Source organism: Balaenoptera borealis (assembly GCF_965194805.1).
Source record: "Balaenoptera borealis genome assembly, chromosome: 2".
Taxonomy (NCBI): domain Eukaryota; kingdom Metazoa; phylum Chordata; class Mammalia; order Artiodactyla; family Balaenopteridae; genus Balaenoptera; species Balaenoptera borealis.
This window is the reverse complement of record NC_138867.1, coordinates 127,660,776-127,684,508: the sequence shown is the minus strand read 5'-3', so window position 1 is coordinate 127,684,508 and position 23,733 is coordinate 127,660,776. Positions and strand designations below refer to the sequence as shown.

The following is a 23,733-nucleotide window of genomic DNA, read 5'->3' as shown; positions in this document are numbered from 1 at the left end:
AGGAATTGTACCCATTTTACAGATGAGAAAAACAGAAAACATAAGTTAAAAAATTACTGATAAGAAAACAGAAGAGCAAGGTTAAGTGAGTGGATTGTTAAGGAACCCAGTTCCTCGGGATGTTGCCAGGAGTGGAATCCAGCTCTTTCCTTACCCCCCAGTCCAGGTATTTGAGTCTCTGTCCTACCACAACAGATCCTAAAATGACTTTTCCACGCTGGAAGGTAGGTCCTGGTGGAGGAAGCCAGCGACTCCTTGAGAAAAGCCAGAACTCTACAGAGTATTTTTGGGGCTGAGTAGGGAGGACAATGCAGGCTGGGGGCCCTCATCAAACTTCTCCACATGCAGAAACCAAAACAAATGAGTTTGCTACTTGCCTATGGCCAAGTGGGCCTTGAACTCAGGGGTTTTAAGGTCAAATGCTGGGCACTTCTCATACCACTACACTGCCTCCCTGGGCCTGAGAAGGCTTCCCCTTCCCTTTTGCTTCCCCCAACCCTACTTATCCCACAAAGCCAGCACCTGCCCCACTTAACTCCAGGAAGCCTCCCTGACCACTTCAGTGACCCCAAAGCTCCTCCTTGTCTGAGCACCTAGGAGCCTGGTCCATAGCACCCTTCTGGGGCTGACAGCATCCTGCCTTGTGGTGCCAGGTAATTGCCTGATGCTTGTCTATCTTTTACAGCTGGATGGGAGATTCCTTGGAGGTAGGTTTCAGTGTTCTCATCCCATCTGGGCTGTTTATCTGAGCAACGTGTATTGAACATCTATTACTTGAGGCATGTGACAGATGCTTAGGGAGATTCCAGGATGAACCAGAACTTGCATCCTAAAACACAACTCTGGGCGTGTCACTCCTCTGCTTGAAACCCTTTAGTATCCCCCACCACTGCCCTCAGAATAAACCCCAAAGTTCCTTACCACGCAGACCTTGCTAAGCCATCTCGCACTGTACCCACCACCCCTACACACACCCTGTGTTCCAGCTCTGTAGCATTTTAGTTCCCTGATGACCTGTGCTTGCTCTTAACTCTGGGCCTTTGCATGTGCCCTCCCTCCCACCTTCATCTAACCTGTTACCCATCAGCTTGGATATCACTTCTTCCAGGAAGCCCTCCTTAGCCACCAAGTCTGAGTCAGGGGCTGGCCTCTCCCCTGGGCTCCGGTGGCACCTGTTATCACCCTATCTTAACAATTAACACTGTGTGTAACTGTTGCCTTGTCTGCCTCCCTCATCAGACTGTGGGCTTTGGGAGGGCAGGGCCCCGGTCTCTCTGACTTCTCACCGCATTCCCAGAAGCTAACGCCGAATCCTGGAGGCACCAAAGATGTGCAGTAGACACTCACTAAATAAACACATGAATAAAGGAGGCGCCATTTTTATATATAGCAAGTATCTAGTGAACAGATGTCACACTGGGGCATCTGACCATCCAATGGTTAAGAGTCACACAAATTTCAGCGGCATTTCATCTTCAAGTCCTTTATTCCCAGTAGTTGACATCAGTTATTCACCAAGCTAGACTCACCACATTAACCAAGAATTTGCTCATCTTTCCTTTGATATTGTAATCTTGTCCTCATGTCTAAAACTAGGTTGGAGCCCAAGAGATTAAAGAGGTCTCACTCCGTTGCAGGGAGCAAGGGGCACCCTTGTGAATCAGTCTTCAACTCCTGGAAGTCTTGTTCAATTCACAGGCAAATACCTTTGTAAGTCTAATATGTGACAGTCCAGCATTGAAATACATAAGACACAGGGCAATGGTTCTAGGTATTTGGAGGGGGAAAGGCACATTACAGAGAGACCCCTGGAGAAAATTCAGGCCATTCTCCATCTTCTCAATTATGCATTTTCTCACCCTTCAGTGACTTTTAATCTCATCCCCTGGTTTAGGAGAAACCATTACCCATGTGCTTCTGAATACATTTTTATTTTTCCTTCATGAGATAGATTTGGTTCCAAGAATATTTCAGTTTTCTCCCTTATGCCTACAAGAATATCCAGTTTTGTTCAGGTCCCTTTTAATGGCACTTAATAAATATACATTCTGGGACCTGACAGAACAGGCCATCCTATTTCAAACCTCCTCTCAAGCTGCCTGGTTTTTTTTTTATAACTTTTTTTAAAAATTAATTATTTTCAACTGCATTGGGTCTTTGCTGCTGCACGCAGGCTTTCTCTAGTTGTGGCGAGTGGGAGCTACTCTTCATTGTGGTGCGCAGCCTTCTCATTGCAGTGGCTTCTCTTGTTGCAGAGTACGGGCTCCAGGCACACGGGCTTCAGTAGTTGTGGCACACGGGCTTAGTTGCTCCGTGGCATGTGGGACCTTCCCGGACCAGGGCTTGAACCTGTGTCCCCTGCATTGGCAGGCGGATTCTTAACCACTGTGCCATCAGAGAAGTCCCTTTTTTTAAAAATAACTTTTAAATTTATTTATTTATTTATTTATTTATTTATTTATTTAGGCTGTGAAGTTGCCTGTTTGAAACATCTGAGCAAGTACAAAGTTTGGATGGGGCACGTCCTAGCTAACAGCTTATGACCATTTCCAACCCCGGGTCTATCTTGTCCACCACTGATGTGTCTAGGGCAGAGGTACCCAACCCTGGCCACACACTAGAAGTACTTGAGGAGCTCTCTGAATTCCTGAGGCTGGGCCACACCCCACACCAATTACATCAGCATCTCTGGGTGGGATCCTGGCTTCAGTCATAGTTAAAGCTGCGCCGGTGCAAGCAGTGGGCAGCCACGTTGAGAAGCCCTGAGCTAGGTTTCCAGCACACCGTAGGCTCTCATAAGTATTGCGGAACCACAGTTGGATTTCCTATTTTATTATCTGTTCCCCTGTGCTTCCTGTTTGTATCAGAAATCTGAGCAGGGATAAGAAAGGAAAATGAGTCATGAGCATCTTGGAGAGTGAATTTGGTGCTGGGAGAGGGATTGAAGGGACTGAGTTTTGCATTATGCATGCAGCCTTCACACTTTCACAAGCCCAGAGGAGGTAAGTTACAGACTGACAAAGACATGTATAGACTTTTAAAGGCTCTCCAAAAACCAGAGCTAACAGTTTTAGGCACTACAGTTATAATACAGAGATGTTCCTGGAATTAAGTCTAAACTGCCACATATTTTTACACACACTCTAAGGTGGGTTGGTTCCAAAATTTTTTTTCCAAAAATGTTTTATTTGTAGCTACTTGGCTAATGGTCATGGTTGTAATATATATATATATTTTTTAGATATTTTTTTAAAGCATCTTTGAGTATAATTGCTTTACAATGTTGTGTTAGTTTCTGCTGTATAACAAGGTGAATCAGCTATATGTATACATATATTCCATATCCTCTCCCTCTTACGCCTCCCTTCCACCCTCCCTATCTCACCCCTCTAGGTGGTCGCAAAGCACAGAGCTGATTTCCCTGTGCTATGCAGCTGCTTCCCACTAGCTATCTATTTTACATTTGGTAGTGTATATATGTCAATGTTACTCTCTCACTTCGTCCCAGCTTACCCTTCCTCCTCCCCATGTCCTCAGGTCCATTCTCTACGTCTGTGTCTTTATTCCTGTCCTGCCCCTAGGTTCATCAGAACCATTTTTTTTTTTTTTTTTAGATTCCATATATATGTGTTAGCATACGGTATTTGTTATTCTCTTTCTGACTTACTTCACTCTGTATGACAGTCTCTAGATCCATCCACCTCACTACAAATAACTCAGTTTCGTTTCTTTTTATGGCTAATATTCCATTGTATATATGTGCCACATCTTCTTTACCCATTCATCTGTCGATGGACGCTTAGGTTGCTTCCATGTCCTGGCTATTGTAAATAGTGCTGCATTGAACATTGTGGTACATCACTCTTTTTGAATTATGGTTTTCTCAGGGTATATGCCCAGTAGTGGGATTGCTGGGTCATATGGTAGTTCTATTTTTAGTTTTATAAGGAACCTCCATACTGTTCTCCATAGTGGCTGTATCAATTTACATTCCCACCAACAGTGCAAGAGGGTTCCCTTTTCTCCACACCCTCTCCAGCATTTATTGTTTGTAGATTTTTGATGATGGCCATTCTGACCGGTGTGAAGGTGATACCTCATTGTAGTTTTGACTTGTATTTCTCTAATGATTAGTGATGTTGAGCATCTTTTCATGTGTTTGTTGACAATCTGTATATCTTCTTTGGAGAAATGTCTATTTAGGTCTTCTGCCTATTTTTGGATTGGGTTTTTTTTTTTTTTTATATTGAGCTGCATGAGCTGCTTGTATATTTTGGAGATTAGTCCTTTGTCAGTTGCTTCGTTTGCAAATATTTTCTCCCATTCTGAGGGTTGTCTTTTCGTTTTGTTTATGGTTTCCGTTGCTGTGCAAAAGCTTTTAAGTTTCAGTAGGTCCCATTTGTTTATTTTTGTTTTTATTTCCATTACTCTAGGAGGTGGGTCAAAAAGGATCTTGCTGTGATTTATGTCATAGAGTGTTCTACCTATGTTTTCCTCTAAGAGTTTTATAGTGTCTGGCCTTACACTTAGGTCTTTAACCCATTTTGAGTTTATTTTTGTGTATGGTGTTAGGAAGTGTTCTAATTTCATTCTTTTACATGTAGCTGTCCAGTTTTCCCAGCACCACTTATTGAAGAGGTTGTCTTTTCTCCATTGTATACTCTTGCCTCCTTTATCAAAGATAAGGTTACCATATGTGCGTGGGTTTATCTCTGGGCTTTCTATCCTGTTCCATTGATCTATATTTCTGTTTTTGTGCCAGTACTATACTGTCTTGATCACTGTATCTTTGTAATATAGTCTGAAGACCGGGAGCCTGATTCCTCCAGCTGTTTTTCTTTCTCAAGACTGTTTTGGCTATTCGAGGTCTTTTGTGTTTCCATACAAACTGCAAAATTTTTTGTTCTAGTTCTGTGAAAAATGCCATTGGTAGTTTGATAGGGATTGCACTGAATCTGTAGATTGTTTTGGGTAGTACAGTCATTTTCACAATGTTGATTCTTCCAATCCAAGAACATGGTATATCTCTCCATCTGTTTGTGTCATCTTTAATTTCTTTCATCAGTGTCTTATAGTTTTCTACATACAGGTCTTTTGTCTCCTTAGATAGGTTTATTCTTAGGTATTTTATTCTTCTTGTTGCAATGGCAAATGGGAGTGTTTCCTTAATTTCTCTTTCAGATTTTTCATCATTAGTGTATAGGAATGCAAGAGATTTCTGTGCATTAATTTTGTATCCTCCTACTCTACAAAATTCATTGATTAGCTCTAGTAGTTTTCTGGTAGCATCTTTAGGATTCTCTATGTATAGTATCATGTCATCTGCAAACAGTGACAGCTTTACTTCTTCTTTTCCGATTTGGATTCCTTTTATCTTTTTTTTCTCTGATTGCTGTGGCTAAAACTTCCAAAACTATGTTGAATAACAGTGGTGACAGTGGGCAACCTTGTCTTGTTGCTGATCTTAGAGGAAATGGTTTCAGTTTTTCACCATTGAGAACAATGTTGGCTGTGGGTTTATCATATGTGGCCTTTATTATCTTGAGGTGGGTTCCCTCTATACCTACTTTGTGGAGAGTTTTTATCATAAATGGGTGTTGAATTTTGCCAAAAGCTTTTTCTGCATCTATTGAGATGATCATATGGTTTTTCTCCTTCAATGTATTAATAAGGTGTATCACATTGATTGATTTGCATATATTGAAGAATCCTTGCATTCCTGGGATAAACCCCACTTAATCATGGTGTATGATCCTTTTCATGTACTGTTGGATTCTGTTCGCTAGTACTTTGTTGAGGATTTTTGCATCTATGTTCCTCAGAGATATTGGCCTGTAGTTTTCTTTTTTTGTGACATCTTTGTCTGGTTTTGGTACCAGGGTGATGGTGGCCTCGTAGAATGAGTTTGGGAGTGTTCTTCCCTCTGCTATATTTTGGAAGAGTTTGAGAAGGACAGGTGTTAGCTCTTCTCTAAATGTTTGATAGAATTCGCCTGTGAAGCCATCTGGCCCTGGACTTTTGTTTGTTGGAAGATTTTTCATCACAGTTTCAATTTCAGTGCTTGTGATTGGTCTGTTTATATGTTCTCTTTCTTCCTGGTTCAGTCTCAGAAGGTTGTGCTTTCCTAAGAATTTGTCCATTTCTTCCAGGTTGTCCACTTTATTGGCGTATAGTTGCCTGTAGTAATCTCTCATGATCCTTTGTATTTCTTCAGTGTCAGTTATTACTTCTCCTTTTTCATTTCTAATTCTGTTGATTTGAGTCCTCTCCCTTTTTTTCTTGATGAGTCTGGCTAATGGTTTATCAATTTTGTTTATCTTCTCAAAGAACCACCTTTTAGTTTTACTGATCTTTGCTATTGTTTCCTTCGTTTCTTTTTCATTTATTTCTGATCTGATATTTATGATTTCTTTCCTTCTGCTAACTTTGGGGTTTTTTCAGTCTTCTTTCTCTAATTGCTTTAGGTGTAAGGTTAGGTTGTTTGAGATTTTTCTTGTTTCTTGAGGTAGGATTGTATTGTTATAAACTTCCCTCTTAGAACTGCTTTTGCTGCATCCCATAGGTTTTGGGTCATTGTGTTTTCAATGTCATTTGTCTCTAGGTATTTTTTGATTTCCTCTTTGATTTCTTCAGTGATCTCTTGGTTATTTAGTAGTGTATTGTTTAGCCTCCATGTGTTTGTATTTTTTACAGTTTTTTTCTTGTAATTGGTATCTAGTCTCATAGTGTTGTGGTTGGAAAAGATACTTGATACGATTTCAATTTTCTTAAATTTACCAAGGCTTGATTTGTGACCCAAGATATGATCTATCCTGGAGAATGTTCCATGAGCACTTGAGAAGAAAGTGTATTCTGTTGTTTTTGGATATAATGTCCTATAAATATCGATTAAGTCCATCTTGTTTAATGTGTCATTTAAAGCTTGTGTTTCCTTATTTATTTTCATTTTGGATGATCTGTCCGTTGGTGAAAGTGGGGTGTTAGAAGGTCCCCTACTATGATTGTGTTACTGTCGATTTTCCCTTTTATGGCTGTTAGCATTTGCCTTATGTATTGAGGTGCTCCTAGGTTGGGTGCATAAATATTTACAATTGTTATATCTTCTTCTTGGATTGATCCCTTGATCATTATGTAGTGTCCTCCTTTGTCTCTTGTAATAGTCTTTAAAGTTTATATTGTCTGATATGAGAATTGCTACTCCAGCTTTCCTTTGATTTCCATTTGCATGGAGTATCTTTTTCCATCCCCTCACTTTCAGTCTGTATGTGTCCCTAGGTCTGAAGTGGGTCTCTTGTAGACAGCATATGTACAGATCTTGTTTTTGTATCCATTCAGCCAGTCTATGTCTTTTGGTTGGAGCATTTAATCCAGTTACATTTAAGGTAATTATCAATATGTATGTTCCTGTTACCATTTTATTAATTGTTTTGGGTTTGTTTTTGTAGGTCTTTTCCTTGTCTTGTGTTTCCTGCCTAGAGAAGTTCCTTTAGCATTTGTTGTAAAGCTGGTTTGGTGATGCTGAATTCTCTTAACTCTTGCTTACCTGTAAAGGTTTTAATTTCTCCATCAAATCTGAATGAGATCCTTGCTGGGTAATCTTGGTTGTAGGTTTTTCCTTTTCATCACTTTAAATATGTCCTGCCACTCCCTTCTGGTTTGCAGAGTTTCTGCTGAAAAATCAGCTGTTAACATTATAACATAATGTTATACATAACATTGTTCTTGCTGCTTTTAATATTTTTTCTTTGTATTTAATTTTTGATAGTTTGATTAATATGTGTCTCGGCGTGTTTCTCTTTGGCTTTATCCTGTATGGGACTCTCTGTGCTTCCTGGACTTGATTGACTATTTCCTTTCCCATGTTAGTGAAGTTTTCGACTATAATCTCTTCAAATATTTTCTCAGACCCTTTCTTTTTCTCATCTTCTTCTGGGACCCCTGTAATTCGAATGTTCGTGCATTTAATGTTGTCCCAGAGGTCTCTGAGACTGTCCTCAATTCTTTCCATTCTTTTTTCTTTATTCTGCTCCCTGGCAGTTATTTCCACCATTTTATCTTCCAGCTCACTTATCCGTTCTTCTGCCTCAGTTATTCTGCTATTGATTCCTTCTAGAGTATTTTTAATTTCAGTAATTTTGTTGTTCATCACTGTTTATTTGCTCTTTAGTTCTTCTAGATCCTTGTTAAATGTTTCTTGTATTTTCTGCATTCTTCTTCTGAGATTTTGGATCATCTTTATTATCATTACTCTGAATTCGTTTTCAGGTAGGTTGCCTATTTCATCTCCATTTATTTGGTCTTGTAGGTTTTTACCTTGCTCCTTCATCTGTAACATATATTTTTGTCGTTTCTTTTTTTTTTTGATGGGTGGTGCTCTGTTCCTGTCCTACTGGTTGTTTGGCCTGAGACGTCCAGCACTGGAGTTTGCAGGCAGTTGGATAGAGCTAGGTCTTGGTGCTGAGATGAGGTCCTCTGGGAGGCCTCACTCCAGCTGATATTCCCTGGGGTCTGAGGTTCTCTGTTAGTCCAGCGGTTTGGACTCAGAGCTCCCACCACAGGAGCTCAGGCCCGACTTCCAGCCTGGGAACCAAGATCCCGGAAGCTTCATGGTGTGGTAAAAAAAAAAAGAAGAAAGAAAAACAGGAGCAGTACAATATCAAAGAATAAAAAACAAAATAAAATTAGAAAGATAAAAAATATATTAGGAAAAATAATGAATCAACAAGGTAAAACAGAACCCCAATCTAAAAGAGGAAAAAACAAAGAAAAAAAAAAGCCTTGGCTATGGGAGCGGAGTTTAGGCGGGGGTGGAACTTAGGTGGGGTGGGGCTTAGGGTGGGGCAGGACCTAGGCAGGTAGGGGAGCGAAGTTCAAGCGTAGGGTGGGGCCTCTGTTTAGGACCTGCGCAGAGGGGAGAGGCAGCACATGGAAAGGGGGGCCTCTGGAGTGTGGAGTTCCAGAGTTTGGGGGTAGGGCCCTGAGTGAGGGTGTGTGGGTGGGGTTTAGGCCCAGCGCATTGGACGGGGTCTCTGAGTGTAGGGGTAGGGCCCTGGGTGGGGTTGTAGGGCCAGGGCTCGGGCTTTGCACGTTAGGAGGGAGGCTCTGAGGGCAGAGGATTAGGCCCGGGAGCCCAACAGGGCTCCAACTGACCACATTCCCTTCCGTTCCTGTGCGCCCCTACCCCACTGTCTCCCCCAGGGTCTCCCCCGTCGCTGCTGGACCCCTAACCATGGGTGGGTCCCGCTGGGTGTAGGAACTCCTCCCCTCCCTCAGTCACCCCTCAGGGGTGCTGGTCCCGGAGGTCTGGCCTTTACTTTTTCTCCCCCTTCCCTCTCTCCCACTCCCTCAGGACCCACGCGGCTGGAGGGGTCCTAGGTGGGCAGAGGATCAGGCCCAGAATCTCAGCAGGTTCCTGGGGGCCTAAGTGGGTAGGGGAAACCTGGCCACGCTCCCTTTTGATCCCCTGCCCTCCCAGTGGTTCCCCAATTTCCCTCTTTGGGCATGGGATCCCTTCCCCTCCCCTAGCCGCCCCTCAGGGGCGCCAGTCCCCTCCTGCCTCCACTTCTCCTCCCCCTTCACTCCCTCCATGCCCCACGTCCTACCCGGTCACTGTAGGTTCCTCCCGTCCCCTTAGGTGTCCATGGTCGCCCATTGGTGCCCAGTAGGTGCCCTAGTTGTGAGGAGACGCGAATTCCGCGTCCTCCTAGTACACCATCTTGACTCTCCCCTCTCTGTAATATATTGTTAAATGATCTGTAATTTGTTTTAAAAGTTACAGTGGATCACCTTTTCCCTCTCCTGTGAATCTTGCAATTTATGTAAGCCCCAAGTTACAACCTAGAGATGATGATCCAATAGCGGCTGCACCCAAATTCGCCCCAGCGGTCAGTCTTCCTTGAACAGGAACTGTTTTGAGGGGCTTCAATTTCTAAGTTCTAGAAAGGGATGACAATAAGTTTGATCTCACCAAGTTCAAGAGTTTGGCTACCTAGATTGCAGTGTTGGGAGGGATCCTGGGTTTATGGGAAAGGATGCCACAGTGATTAATAATGTCCGTCATGGCCATGGGCATGGGAAGCGGCCAGCCGATAGCTGGGGCCATCCTGAGACCACTTCCTAGACATCCTGCAATTTACATTTATATCACACTTCACGGCTTGCAAGGAGCTTCCACATCCTTAGCATCATGTCATTCTCACCACAGCCTATGAGTTAGGTCTTTATAGATGGGAAAACTGAGGTTGTGTCCTATGTCTGAGGGGCCACAGCCAACTGACATCACCTCCACTGTTGCCTCCAAGCCCTCAGCAGCCTCCTGAAACCACTGGGGGTTCCACTGGCTCCCCTTCTTCCAGAAACAGAAACCAAGTCATTACCCACCCACCAGGCCTTTAGTTACCTGCTTCACAGAGTTTCCTCTATGATTTGCATACCCCTCTGTCTCCTAATCCAGAGAACACAGCAGCAGTGTACAACTGCTGCTAACAGCCTCACACACCCCACCTAACACACCCTCAAAAATCCCCTCTTCCCTGGAGCAGCCTCTGCATTTGCCTTAACACATTCCAGAATCGTGACTTGCTCACACCTACTCCCTGGCCCAGCCAAAAGTCTCCTGGGAACCTCTCCACTGCCCCGACAAGCCCTCGTTCCCCCGCTAGAGAGGGCTCCCAGGGGTTCATTGCCCAAGATAACTCAGCTCCCAGCGTGGAGAAATAAAAGCTGACTGGTCGGCTGTTGTATCTCTTTATACCACAGGAAGGAAGTGAACTGCCAGGCCATGCGGTTCTGGACTCTCCAGTGTGCCTCCCTGCAACCACACAGCGCAGAGGTAATGCTCACCTGGGTGACCCACTCCCATGGGCAGGCCCGGACGGGGCACAGGTAAGATAGGCCATAAGCAAGTCCTAGCCAATCGGCTGTGACCTGCCATCCCAGGTGTTGTGACTCAGGTTGGAACACCCTCTTCATGCAGACATAATGAGCCATCCTGGTTGAAGCCTTTCATGTCCACCCACGCCAGGCCCACCTACCTCTTCTGGCTGCCTTCTGGGTGCCCTTCACCCCACCCTGGGCTGATTTCCCCATCCACCCCCACCTTCTCTTTGCTTCTTTTCCCTCCCAGGGTCACAGCCTCTAAGCCTCTTGGAACATGGGCTCCAAGGAGGGCACCCTAAGAGGGCAGACTCCAGCCCCATAGAGCTGGACCTGGGGCCCTGGCCAGGAAGCTGGAAGGCACATAGCCCCTCTGTCCGTTCACTTCCACAAGGCTCCATTCTGGGTTCCCCTTCTTGTCCTGGGCCTCCAGGACAGTCACCTGCTGGCCTGCCTGCAGACTCACTTCATGGCTGCTTCTGGCCACAAAGGGGTACACTGCCACCACCTGAAACACACGGGGAGCGACACAGAAATGGTCAGGGTGGGAGGACAGACAAACCTGACCTAGAGAAGCTGTTTATCCTCTTCCCTCCCACCCGACTCAGTCCCCGTCGCTGAGCAGTCATTGCCTCCCAAATACATCCTTTGCCCAAAGACATGGGCTACTTCCGCTACTCCCACTGCTAATAGCTACTATGTGGCAGGCTCTTTGCCTGGTTTTGATTTTCACAATTCTATAATTCTGTTTGCCCCATTTTTCAGATAAGGAAATTGAGACTCAGAGAAGTCAAGGAACTTATTCAAAATCACAGAGCAGTGAAGCTGGTCTGTCCGACCTCAGAAGGGGTGCCCTCAGTCCACTGCTGCCATCTCACTGAGCAGGGGACTCAGCAGCCCTTCCCCACCACCCTCCTCAGATCAAAGGGTGTCATCTGCCCAGGCCAGTTTCCCAGCTTGGAGCAGAGACAGGAAGGAGGTTAGGTGGCTTTGTTGAAAGGCAAAAAAAAAAAATGGAAGAGAGGGCATTTGTTAGGCTGATATTTCACCTCCCTGGGCCTCATTCTCATCATCTGTGAAATGGAAGTAATGATATCCTTCCCTCCAGGTAATTGTGGGAATTTAATGAATGGATGCCTGTGCCTGGTACATAGTAAGGGCTCAACAAATGCAGGCTGCTTTTGCTATTTTTACCATGACTTTTACTACTGTGTGCCAAGGCTCAGGAACAATCAGGGGCAAGGGGGAACTGGGATGACCCCATGTGAGTCCCACTGAGCAGCCCCACGACCAAAGAGGAAGCGGCTGCTGTGTCTGGGCAGATGGACGGCTGAGCTCACCACATGAGCCCCTGGGTGGGTGTTCCGGGACACTACCCACACTGGCGGGCACTGGGACTGAGTTGGGTGGCCAGGCTCTCTGGTGGGATCCCTGTGGGTTCTTTGCTGATGGGTGGGTATGTCCAGCAGGAGGCAGCCCTGGTGTACCACTTGTAGCTAAGGCTCCCGGCACTGGCCCGAGAGCCTTCCCAGCATGTGCCGCAGCTGTACATCCCAGCTTCCGCGGGCTTCTGTGCAGCCCTCCTGCAGCCCGCTCCAGGCTCCCCCAGCCACCCTGGCCTGCGGCATCCCCTGGCTATTCACTACAAGCCTCTGGGCTCCCACTCCTCAGCCTGGGTCCTTTCTGTTGTTCATCCATCACCTGTGAAGCTCCTCCTTTATAACTGTGAGTGCAGCCTCCATTTACTGAGGCTCACATGTGCCAGCCAGCTAAGTACCTCAATCAGCCCTCACAGCGACCCCACTAAGCTTCTGCCCCAAAAAGCCTTCCCAATACCTTTTGTTTTGAGATATAATTCACATGCATACACTCACCCTTTCAAAGTGTACAATAAAGTAGTTTTTAACATGTTCCCAAGGTTATGCCACCATCACCATGATCTAATTCCAGAACATCTTCATCATCTCAAAAAGAGACCCTAGACCACTTAGCAGTCACTTCCCATTCCCCCTGCCCCCAGCCTCTGCCACCCACTGATCTACTTTCTGTTTCTATGCAATTGTCTATCCAGGACATTTCGTATAGAGAATCACACATTGCATGGCCTTCTCGACCGAGCTACATGTGGTAGCATGTGTCGGCACATATTGTTATGGCTGAACAATATTTGATTGTGTGGATGTGCCACATTTTGTTTATTCCTTCATCAGTTGATGGACATGGGTTGTTTCCACTTTGGGGCTGTTATGAATAATGCTGCGACAAACATGCATGTACAAGTTTCCCGTGGCTTTTAAGAGAAAGCCGACACCCTCACCAAGGCCACAGGCCCTGCTGGCTAGCCCCGCCCACCTCTCCAGCCCACCGTGCTCACCGCCCCAGCACCTCACCGTCCCAGCCCCACTGGCTCCACTCAGTTCCTCACTCACCCTGTCCTCCCCGGCCCTGGGCCTTTGCATTCGCTGGGCATGCTTTCTGGGAAGCTCTTCCCATCCACAACCCTTTATCGCATTACTTCCTAACCACCCTTCAAATCTGAGCAAAAGCATGATTCTTCTCAGAAAGACCTTCCCTGAACCTCTCCCACACCTAAGGCTCTGGCACTTAGCACCAATAGAACTATGATTATTTATATGATTATTTTATTAATCGCTGTTTTCCCCACCTCCCAGATTATAAATTTGAGGAAGGCAAGGGCCAAGGTTGACTTCTGCTCATCACTGCATCTCTCATCTAGCACAGTGCCTGGTGAATACTGAATAAATGAACAGATGCATGAACAAACGAATGAACGAAATAATCCCACGTGCTCTGCTAATGGGGAGCGAGGGATTAACTCCCTGCTCTTGATGTGGCAAGGACGAGAGGCTCCTTTCTCCAGGTCCCACCCTGGCCAGGACACTGGTGTGGCCACTGACCAAGGCCCTGGCCTCACAGGGTGGTAGCCCCTCTGGACAGGAGGAAAATCAAAGCCCCACTCCAGATGGCCATGGGGATGTGAACCCCCGCCCCTCTTCCAGGCTCACCTGGGTCACTGCTGGGACAGAAGGGACCAGGGCCAAGGTGGGCTCTGGTGTCTGACGTTCGGAGTCCCTGTGAGGCTTCGCCTGCCCTCTGAGCTCCTCCTCACGGGGGACCACGTGGTACAGCTCCAGTTTCCCAGCTGGCACGTACCCTCGATGTCCTGCAGGACACACAGAACGTTATCTGGCTGTGGATCACACTGCCCATCCCTTTCAGAGGTAGAGGAAGTCACCACCATTCATGGATGTGAATATCTCCAATACAGCTTCTTCACACTAAAATGGACCTCAAAAGGTTATCTCGGAACCTCACAAACTGCCCCCTCGCACCCTGCACTCACTCTTTCTAGCTTCTGCTTGTTTACCCCAGTGACAGGGAGCTCATTTCCCACAGAGGCAGCCCACTCCATTTGGAACAGCTCTGGCAGAGATAAAAAGTTCTTCCTCGGACTGGTATGAAAACTATTTTCCTGGTGCTGGCACCACTGGTCTCCTTTCCAAGCAAGGCCACTTCCTCACTGCAGGACTGCCTTTCCCAGGAGGCAGAAATTGCCTTTCTCTTCTCCAAGTGCCCCCAGTTCTTTCTCGTGTAACAGCTACTCCAGTGGTGCTCTGGTTGCTGTCACTGTGAATGGCCATCACCTCCTGAGAGCTTGCTTGGTGCCAGAACCGGCATCGGATCACCTAGTCTTTCCATCAACTCTCGAGGTCCGTATTGTTATCTCCATTGTATGGCTGAGCCAACCGAGCTCAGAGAGGCTCCATAGCTCCTCCGGGATCATGCAGTTAGTACAGTGCAGAGTTGGGGCCCAAACCGGGTCCTCTTGACCCCAGGGGCCTGGTTTTAATCCCCATTTAACTGTTTCTCAACTTGAGTTAGGATTTTACCCTTTCATGATTCTTGCCAGATTTGTACCATCTTCTTAATTTTTTTAATAAACTCACTTTTTAAAACTTAGTGTTGTACTATATAATAATGAATAAAATCATGGGTTTCCGTACTAGTTATATTTTTTCTAATATACATTAAAATACTGAATTAAAATAAAATGTCTGAAGGGGGAAAAACTGTTGGCAGATCCCCTCCCAATAATCCTGTGTAACCCTCATCTTGTGGGTCGCGTGCCCCTCTGTGGAAGACACTCTGCTGGGCCTTCTCCTCCTGGGTTCATGGTGCTCCTTGCTTCCTGCCCTGATCCCTCCTGGGGCCCCTACATCTGAGCAGCACACCCAGGGACGTGACCAGTGCAGAGGGAACAGGATAACACCTCCCTTGTTCTGGATGTCAGACTTCTGTCCACACAGTCAGGATCTAAACATCCCTTCTCTGCGTATCTCCATCCCTTCTCCATCCTTCAAGGTGATGCTGAGTTCTCTCCACACAACTCTGTCTACACAAATGATCTGTGGGTCCCCAAGGCAGATCTTTGTCTTCCTTACACAGCACCCAGCACACAGTAGGTGCTTGATAACGGATACGGCAATGTAAGACTGAATTTCTCTTTTTGGCATTTCATGCACCACACTAAGCCGGCTGTACCCCACGCCCTCCATGTTCACCTGTGTTCATTCCCATCCTGGATTTGGACCCCTGCCCACAAGAGTGCCCATGTCTCCCCACTGCCTCCTGTTGGACAGTTTTCCCAAAGGGCAGGGAAGTGCCCATGAAGTCCCACGTACCTCCGGTGTCCACCAGCCATCGGCTGCTGTTGCCTTTGGTGTCCTTGTCTTGAAGGAGGGCTACGATGTGGCCCCGAGGCAAAGTCAGGTCCAGAGTCCCGGACCCGCTGATGTTGCTTGTCACCTGGTACAGCTTTCCCGGGCCATACCTGCTCAGGAGCGCCTGCACCTGGCGTTCAGCCCCTGGAAGGAGTGGCTGGGAGAGAAAGGACAGAGACAGACACAGGTGTTGGAGCTGGAGTGTTAAAGCTGGTGCCAATGTTGGCCCATTTGCTGACAGCTAGGAGTCCTGGGCCAAGCTCACCTCTGCTGCCCATCGGCCCATCCCGGTCGGGGCAACCGTCTCGTCACTAATAGATGGCTGGATCAGATGAGAAACACACGCTCTTAGTATCCAAAGGTATTTCAGAAGAAACTTCTAACTTAACTTCTAAAATCCTTCTCTGGTCTAAACTTCTTGGGTTTTCTAAACTCCTAAGGCAGTTTCTGAATCTCTCCATTACAGAACTCCAGGACTGGGGCCTCAATTCTGCCCATACCATCAACCTAAGCTGTCCCACAGGAAAATGCCTTACACACGTCTTTTAACCCCAATGAGCAAAACTATGAGCTTCATGTGGGCACCAGGCCTTACTCGCCTGGCATCTTAAACAGCCAGCACAGGGCCAGCACACGTAGACACACGTGTGAACAAAGAGAATATGGTTTTTTATTCCACGCGTTTTGAGTCCACAAGTATTTATTGAGCCCCCTACCATGTACAAGGCATGGTAAGCCTTGTGAATGGCATAGTAGAAACAGTTTTTCCCTGATGAAAATTGCCATCTAGTTGAAGAGAATGATTCAGTGCACTTTCAGGGCATCCAAAAATCTCCTGGCACTGCCTTTGTTTTTTCATTCACTGCTTCCAGCAAAAGTATCAACAAGAAGGGACTCAGGCGATTGTCCCCTTTTTGTAAAACAAAGAAGAAATTTAAAATGTTGGATATAGATTTGTTATATATTCTCTCTCACTAGATATATATGGATGGATATATATTCATCATATTCTATATGATTATTTCCAGGTGGAGAGGTGCTGGGTGTAGGCAGGTAGGCAGAGGTGCCCTTCAGGGACATTTGGGCATGGACTCTGTCATTACCCCTACCTCCAATGGGTTCCTGAATCAGGATCAAGAACCAGGAGAACTCCAGTTTTCTAAACAGGCCCTCAAATGGAAGTGTAGAGACAGGGTAGCTCTTTTTCAGAATGGTGGTGTTAACAGGAGTATGGGGTAGAAAACGTTTGCCTTCTTTCTCAATTCTCTGCCCCTACCTGTGCAGAGACCAGCAGTGCTCCCTGGAGGGACCGGGGAGGCCTGTAAAGTTCTCACTGGGACTTTCCTGTCCTGGGTGGCCACCTCACTCCTCTGGGTTCTGTACCCGTAGCCAAATAAGTCAAGAATTTATAGGAGGGTGTGTGCATGTTGCAGGGGTGGGTGAGAGAAGGTGGGGAGGGTGGGGCTGGGCGGGGGGTCTCTTCTCTTCCTACCAACACACCAGGACTATGATGTTCCCATTTGTTTTTTATTTTTTCTGTATCTTCTCTTTTTTTTTTTTTCTGCCATCAGCATGGATTGCTTTTCCAATAAGTGTTATTTTGTCTTAAGTAGAAAAAGATAGAAGTTTCCATGACTCATCTGAGTGGCTGCTCTCTTCTTGATTTTCTGCACCCTTCCTCTCCCCAAGCTGCAGAGCCTGTGCGGCAGCCCTGATGACCACTCTGCTGGGGCGTCTCAGGGTGGGCGAGGAAGTGGGGTCAGCTGTGGCCCCAGGAGGCGTCAGCCCCGCTTGAAGTGCACATACACCTCTGATGGTCTTTGATGTCCTCTGTGCTCTGGCCAGGTGCAAAGGCCACCTGTATCTGTCCAGCTCTGCTGGGCTCCTTTACTGCCCCCCGTGTCTCTGAGGCCCCCTTCTCCCTTCCGGGGAATCTTGGAGCTGTCTCCTGACCCTTCACTTCACATCTCACATGTGACTGAATACAGTTTGTTTTCTCAAACCAGGTTTCATGATGCTCTGGGAGCCCCTGCTCCCTTCAGCTATTTCAGTTACTTTTCAAATGTAGTAAAAGTAACTACACAATATTTTATATATTCTTGAAGAATTCTTCAAGTGGACTGCAAGATACCCTTTCGTTATATTTTAGAGAAAAATGCTTTACCAAAAAAAAAAAAAGACTTTGGCTGGCCAAAGTTTTGTAAACCACAATGCAGCTGAGATACTGTCCTTTGCAATTAAAAATTCCACAGCAAAAAGAAAATTTAAATGACTTCTTATTCAAATTTTTTATTCATCCTGAATGCTGGTATCTGAAGCAGGTTCCATGAGAAGGTGGTGAGGAAATGGTAAATTTTGATGAAAAATTTGAAGAAGTTCCAGGTTTCAGGCTGTAAATGCCACTTAGCCGTTATGATGTCTAATTTCACCTAAGAGTAAAATGTTTGCGTTTTCCTCTTCCTGACCTGCTCTTATGCTTACTGGCCATGAAGAGCGTGTGTGTGTGTGTGTGTGTATGTGTGTGTGTGTGCTCTTATGCTTACTGGCCATGAAGAGCGTGTGTGTGTGTGTGTGCGCGCTCTTATGCTTACTGGCCTTGAAGAGCATGTGTGTGTGTGTGTGGGGGAGATTCCCACCCAACCCCAAACCCCAGCTCACAGAGAAAGGAGAGGGGGAGGAACACTGGGAAAAGAAAAGGGAAAGGAAATAGGGGATTGACCTCACTCGACTGGCAGGTGGAAGACTGGATAGTCTTTGAAGGGGAAGGAGGGACACTTACTTGTGTGGTGGGAGGCAGCAGCACTTTCTCGAAGTTCTGTTGAAAGGAGTGAAGCTGATGACCGGTCTGGCCCAGTGCGTCCTCCACCAGCTTCCTGAAGGCTGGATCAGAGACGTGGTGGTGGGGAAGCTGGGTGGGGACAGACACTGTCATCAGAGCCCTCCTTGGGAGAGAGGGGACAGGGAGACCCTGACAGCCACACTCCAGCCCCAGATGTGTTAGGACGGCCCTTTATGTCTTGGTCAGCTGTTGTTTTGGCCTGGCTACTGCCCCGCCTTCCTTTAAGAAAGCGTCCCTCTTTGGGGGTCCAGCGGTATCGCCCCTCCTGGTGCCTGGCCACAGGACTGGCCGTCATGGCATCCCTTTTCCTCAACACTGTGATCGGTCAGGGAATAGACAATGGAGCAGAGCGAGGCCAATCGGAAACCACTCATCAGATTTTTTTTTAATTTTTAAATTTATTTTTTACTTTTTAATTTTAATTTTTTTTTTTTTACAGTAGGTCCTTGTTGGTTATCTATTTTAAGTATAGCAGTGTGTACATGTCAATCCCAAACTCCCACTCCCATCAGATTTAGTACATGAAGGCTGAGAATGAGAGGATGACTCTTAGATTCTGAGATGTAAAGGTAAATGCTTAGAGTCGTTGGGAGCCACTCTCTCCAACTTTGCAGAAAGGGCCTGCTTGACAATAAAGCCAACCCAGAGAGGGAAACAGCCAGGAGATGGAGTGAAAGTCAGAGCCTCGACGACACTGACTGCAGCTGGGCGACACTGACTGCAGCTGGGCCCGAGGCTTGATTCCCCTCCTCAGCCTCCCAGTTATACAGGTCTTTATGCCTGAGCTGGTTTGGAACCTGAGGAGTTCTGAACGATGGTGCATCCTGGGACCTTGGCCCTGTTGGTCATCTCCTGCATTCTCATCAGACAGCCTAGGAGTGACCGGGCCCCACAGCTAACAGAGACATGTCCTCTCTGCTGGTCACCAAAATCACCACGCTTCATTCTAGCTCAGAGCCTTTCCCCTACCCCCAGGATGAAGACAGATGGAGGTTCTACCATGTGGGCCTTTCCCAGGCTCCACAGGACTGTCCAGGTGAATGGGCCATGGGACACACACAGGAAGCTGGCATCAATCATCGACAGGCCCTAACATTCTGTATTACAGGATCAATCAAGAAATGTCCTCTTTCTGGGACTCCCCTCGCGGTCCAGAGTTTAAGACTCAATGCTCCCAATGCAGGGGCACGGGTTCGATCCCTGGTCAGGGAACTAAGACCCCGCATGCTACACGGCGCAGCCCCACCCCCCCAAAAGAAAGAAAAAGACAAAAAGAAATGCCCTCTTTCTGCTCTTATGAAGTTGACTTCCCCATTACTGTACCCTAGAACACTCCCCAGCCCTGCACATCCCCGTCTAAATACAAGGGGGGCTGGCCGCCCTGGACAGAAAACTAGAGGGTGAGAGAAGAATGAAAAGATCATCTAATCAAATTTACCCTCTGCCTTCAGGAAAGAGAAATGTTTCTTTTTGCAGATGGTTCAGGCTTAATTCAAAAAGAGTGTCTGAGACAGAACTCTGTACTAAATGCTGTGAGGGCCAAAAAGAAGAAAAGCTCAATGAGGGGAACCAGCTTCATCCATCAGAACAGCAGGAGGCAGGCTCTGATAAGTGCTTAGCAGAAGCACATCCTAAGGGCTGCTGGAGTACAGAGGATGGGGAGGTGGGTTCTCCCACCTGGAGGAGGGGGATTCTGAGAGCTTCATGGAGAGATTCATTCATTTGTCATATATTTGGGCAGGTCCCACCATAGGCCAGGCACTGCGAAAGGCATGGGGGCAACGGGGAGGGACATTCCAGGCTGAAGAAGGAGTCTGTGTAAAGGGGCTGTGGTCACACTCAGAAGTGGTGCACTGGAAGTGGAGGCTGCAGATGCAGAGTGGGACTATGGGCTGGAAAGGTAGTGATGGGGGTGGGTGGAAAATTTTAGAGGAATTTTTATGCAACACATTGGATGGGGAAAGCTGAGCTGGGGCACATGAAGCACAGGAGACAGCACGCGGTATGAGCAGTACCGAAATTTCTCCAGAGCTTAGATCCACAGGCCATTAAGCTCTGATGTTGATATCAGAGAGAGATTTAAGAGTTCTTTCCTATACCAACCCAGTCTTCAAAATTCTAAAATCAAAGTTTGCACTTGGAGATGTGTCTAAACCTCTTTGTGACCTATTTATGCTTTCAGCAGACAGCTCCTCTTATAGGCTGTCGGGCACTATGGTTCAGAGCCCAGGCTCTGGAGTTGAACTGCCAGGATTCAAATTGAGCTATTAGCTGTGTGGCTTGGGCAAGCTGCTTAACCTCTGTGCCCTGGCTTCCTTTTGAAACGAGAATAATAATAATACCTACTCTGTAGGGTTATTGTGAGGATTAAGTGAGACAATATATGGGAAGTGTTCCAAACAGATGCACCGTAAGTGCTCACAAGGAGGCAGCTGCTAGAAGTAGTAACAGTGGCAGGAACACAGCTTGAGACATTTACTCCTGACTGTGTAGAAAGGACCGAGTCTCTGTTACCTACTTCTTTTTTTTTGTTTTTTTTGTTTTGGCTGCATTGGGTCTCCGTTGCTGTGCGCGGGCTTTATCTAGTTGCAGCGAGCGGGGGCTACTCTTCGCTGCAGTGTGCAGGCTTCTCATTGTAGTGGCTTCTCTTGTTGTGGAGCACAGGCTCCAAGCGCACGGGCTTCAGTAGTTGTGGCATGCGGGCTCAGCAGTTGTGGCTCGCAGGCTCTAGAGCGCAGGCTCAGTAGTTGTGGCACACAGGCTTAGTTGCTCCGTGGCATGTGGGAATCCTCCCGGACCAGGGCTTGAACCTGTGTCCACTGCACTGGCAGGCAGATTCTTAACAATTGCGCCACCAGGGAAGTCCCGTCTGTTACCTACTTCTAATACACTCCAGGGAATGTCCCCAAGGCCTGTATTTTCCCAGCAGAGCCTCCTGTGCTTCTAAGTCCCAGAGCCTGAGAGTGGCCTGGAGTCCCAGTTTCACCCTTGCTTTCATGGTCTGACTCTATTAATGGAGGGAGAACAGGCATAAGAGAGATCCAGAAGGTCCCCACAACCTCCTCCTAAGCACCTGTTGGAAGGCCCAGCCCAGCCCCTGCAAACAGCTGGCTGAAGGGGTGACCAGGCCCTGCCTGGCTATTCCCCAGGGGCACCCCAGTCCCATAGGCCTTACCTGGGCCAAGCTGCCCTCTGCCCTCTGCAGCACTTGCTTTGCAAGGTCCGTCTGGAGGGTCACAAATGTGCACAGGATCTGGCCCAGCCACCGCACGGCTAGCTGCTTAAACTGTGGGAGCTCAGCCACTAGCAGGGAGTTGAGTGCCTCGTACATGTGCCGGGCCGCCTCTTCTTCATAGGTCATGCTGCCCACCTCCAACAGCTTCTCTTGCACCCTCTCGAAGTCCAGTAGTTTGTCCAGACGTTTCTTGATCAGATTCTGAGGGCCAGCCAAGGCTTTGGCCAGGCTGCACAATGGCTGCCATACCAGGGCTTCCAGCCGCTGTTTCTGTGGGGAGATGTGAACTTGGGAGTTAAGGAAGGAGGTGGCACAGGGCGGGGCACAGGGGGAAGGGGCTTTGGATGTGGGCAGGACTGGGCTCCAGTCCCACCCTCACCGACCAGCTGTGACCGCTAGCATGACATCTAACCTTTCTGGGCCTCAATGTGCCCATCTGAAAAATGGGGACAATGTATGTAACAAGCTTAGCAGAGTGCCTAGCACAGAATAAGTATTCAATATATACGTCACTTCTTAATACGGTTACTGTGCACAGATGTTGAAAAAATTTTGTATGGAATGGTGGTCAAAAGCATAGTCCTTGGGGCACAGGTTCTAGCTTGCCATTGACCATCTGAATAACCTGGGAGGTCACCCTCTCTGAGCCTCAAGCTCTCATCTGCAGAATGGAGCTATTAATAGTATCTACCCTGTAAGCTGTGTCGTGAGGATTAAATGAGGGAAAGAACGTAAAGAGTTTAGCACAGTGCTTGGCAGATAACAAGGCTCAGTAAACGTTAGCTGGGGCTATTTTTATCAGGAAAATGCACTAATAATAATCTCTGCCCTGCTGACTATCCAGGACTGTTATGGATGTGACAATCGTGGAAAAGGCCTGGCTTCTAAATATTATTCTTATAGGCTCCACCACCTGCCTAAAAAAAGAAAGGAGAAGTTCTGCTCACAAACTCAGGGAAGGCCTGGAGCTGCAGGTCTCTTGCCAGGTAACAGTACTGCACCACAGGCCCCCCAGGGATGTCCAGATCGTATTCCTGGGGCCGGAAGCGAAGGAAAGCCTAGATGGGGTCAAATGAGAGAGCCAATCATGGCCTGTCGTCGCCATCTCACACCTGAATCCCCCTCCACCACAGACCAGAAGAGGTTGCCCAGGCTGTCTGCACACCCTCCCTGTGTCTGCACACAGCCTATTCTATCCTTGCACAACTTGGGTGATTAGAAAGTTCCTCCTTAGACTGAGCCAACATCTTTCTCCCTATTCAGTGCTGCCTCAACTTCACACATTTGCATATCTCCTTTGTGATTTTTTTTGCCATGTCCATGTTCCTTGAGTTCTATTAATATTTTTCCTTAAACGAAATTGGGTCATTTGTAGAGATGTGGATGGATCTAGAGACTGTCATACAAAAGGAAGTAAGTCAGAAAGAGAAAAACAAATATCATATATTAACACATATATGTGGAACCTAGAAAAATGGTACAGATGAACAGGTTTGCAGGGCAGAAATAGAGACACAGATGTAGAGAACAAACATATAGACACCAAGGGGGGAAAGTGGTGGGGGTGGTGGTGTGATGAATTGGGAGATTGGGATTGACATGTATATACTAATATGTATAAAATAGATTAATAAGAACCTGCTGTATAAAAAAATAAAATAAAATTCAAAAAAAATTTTTTTCCGGGCTTCCCTGATGGCACAGTGGTTAAGAATCCGCCGCCAATGCAGGGGACACGGGTTCGAGCCCTGGTCCAGGAAGATCCCACATGCCGCAGAGCAACTAAGCCCATGCGGCACAACTACTGAGCCTGCGTTCTAGAGCCTGAGAGCCACAACTACCAAAGCCCACGCACCTAGAGCCCGTGCTCAACAACAAGAGAAGCCACCGCAATGAGACGCCCACGCACCGCAACGAAGAGTAGTCCCCACTCGCCACAACTAGAGAAAGCCCGTGTGCAGCAACGAAGACTCAACACAGCCAAAAATAAATTAATTAATTACTTAAAAAAATATATTTTTTTTTCCTTAAATCAACCTAGC

The 23,733-nt window shown here is 46.9% G+C and overlaps 1 protein-coding gene across 3 annotated transcripts in view; it reads right to left on the bottom strand.

Annotated features, from left to right (window-relative positions):
• Positions 1 to 1,467: 1,467 nt before the first annotated feature.
• ARHGEF37 (Rho guanine nucleotide exchange factor 37) overlaps positions 1,468 to 23,733 on the bottom strand; it is a 66,091-nt gene continuing 43,825 nt past the window's right edge. For 2 of the 3 annotated variants that reach the window (XM_082382712.1, XM_082382710.1), the window contains 6 exons: positions 22,639 to 22,749; positions 21,632 to 21,961; positions 18,397 to 18,525; positions 15,579 to 15,774; positions 13,902 to 14,059; positions 1,468 to 11,383 (listed from right to left, as the gene is read on the bottom strand). In XM_082382712.1, coding sequence (XP_082238838.1) covers positions 11,174 to 11,383; positions 13,902 to 14,059; positions 15,579 to 15,774; positions 18,397 to 18,525; positions 21,632 to 21,961; positions 22,639 to 22,749 — 1,134 coding nt within the window. In that variant the 3' untranslated portion in view covers positions 1,468 to 11,173. The remainder of the gene's footprint in view (positions 11,384 to 13,901; positions 14,060 to 15,578; positions 15,775 to 18,396; positions 18,526 to 21,631; positions 21,962 to 22,638; positions 22,750 to 23,733) is intronic. The other variant, XM_082382711.1, reaches the window with a different exon arrangement.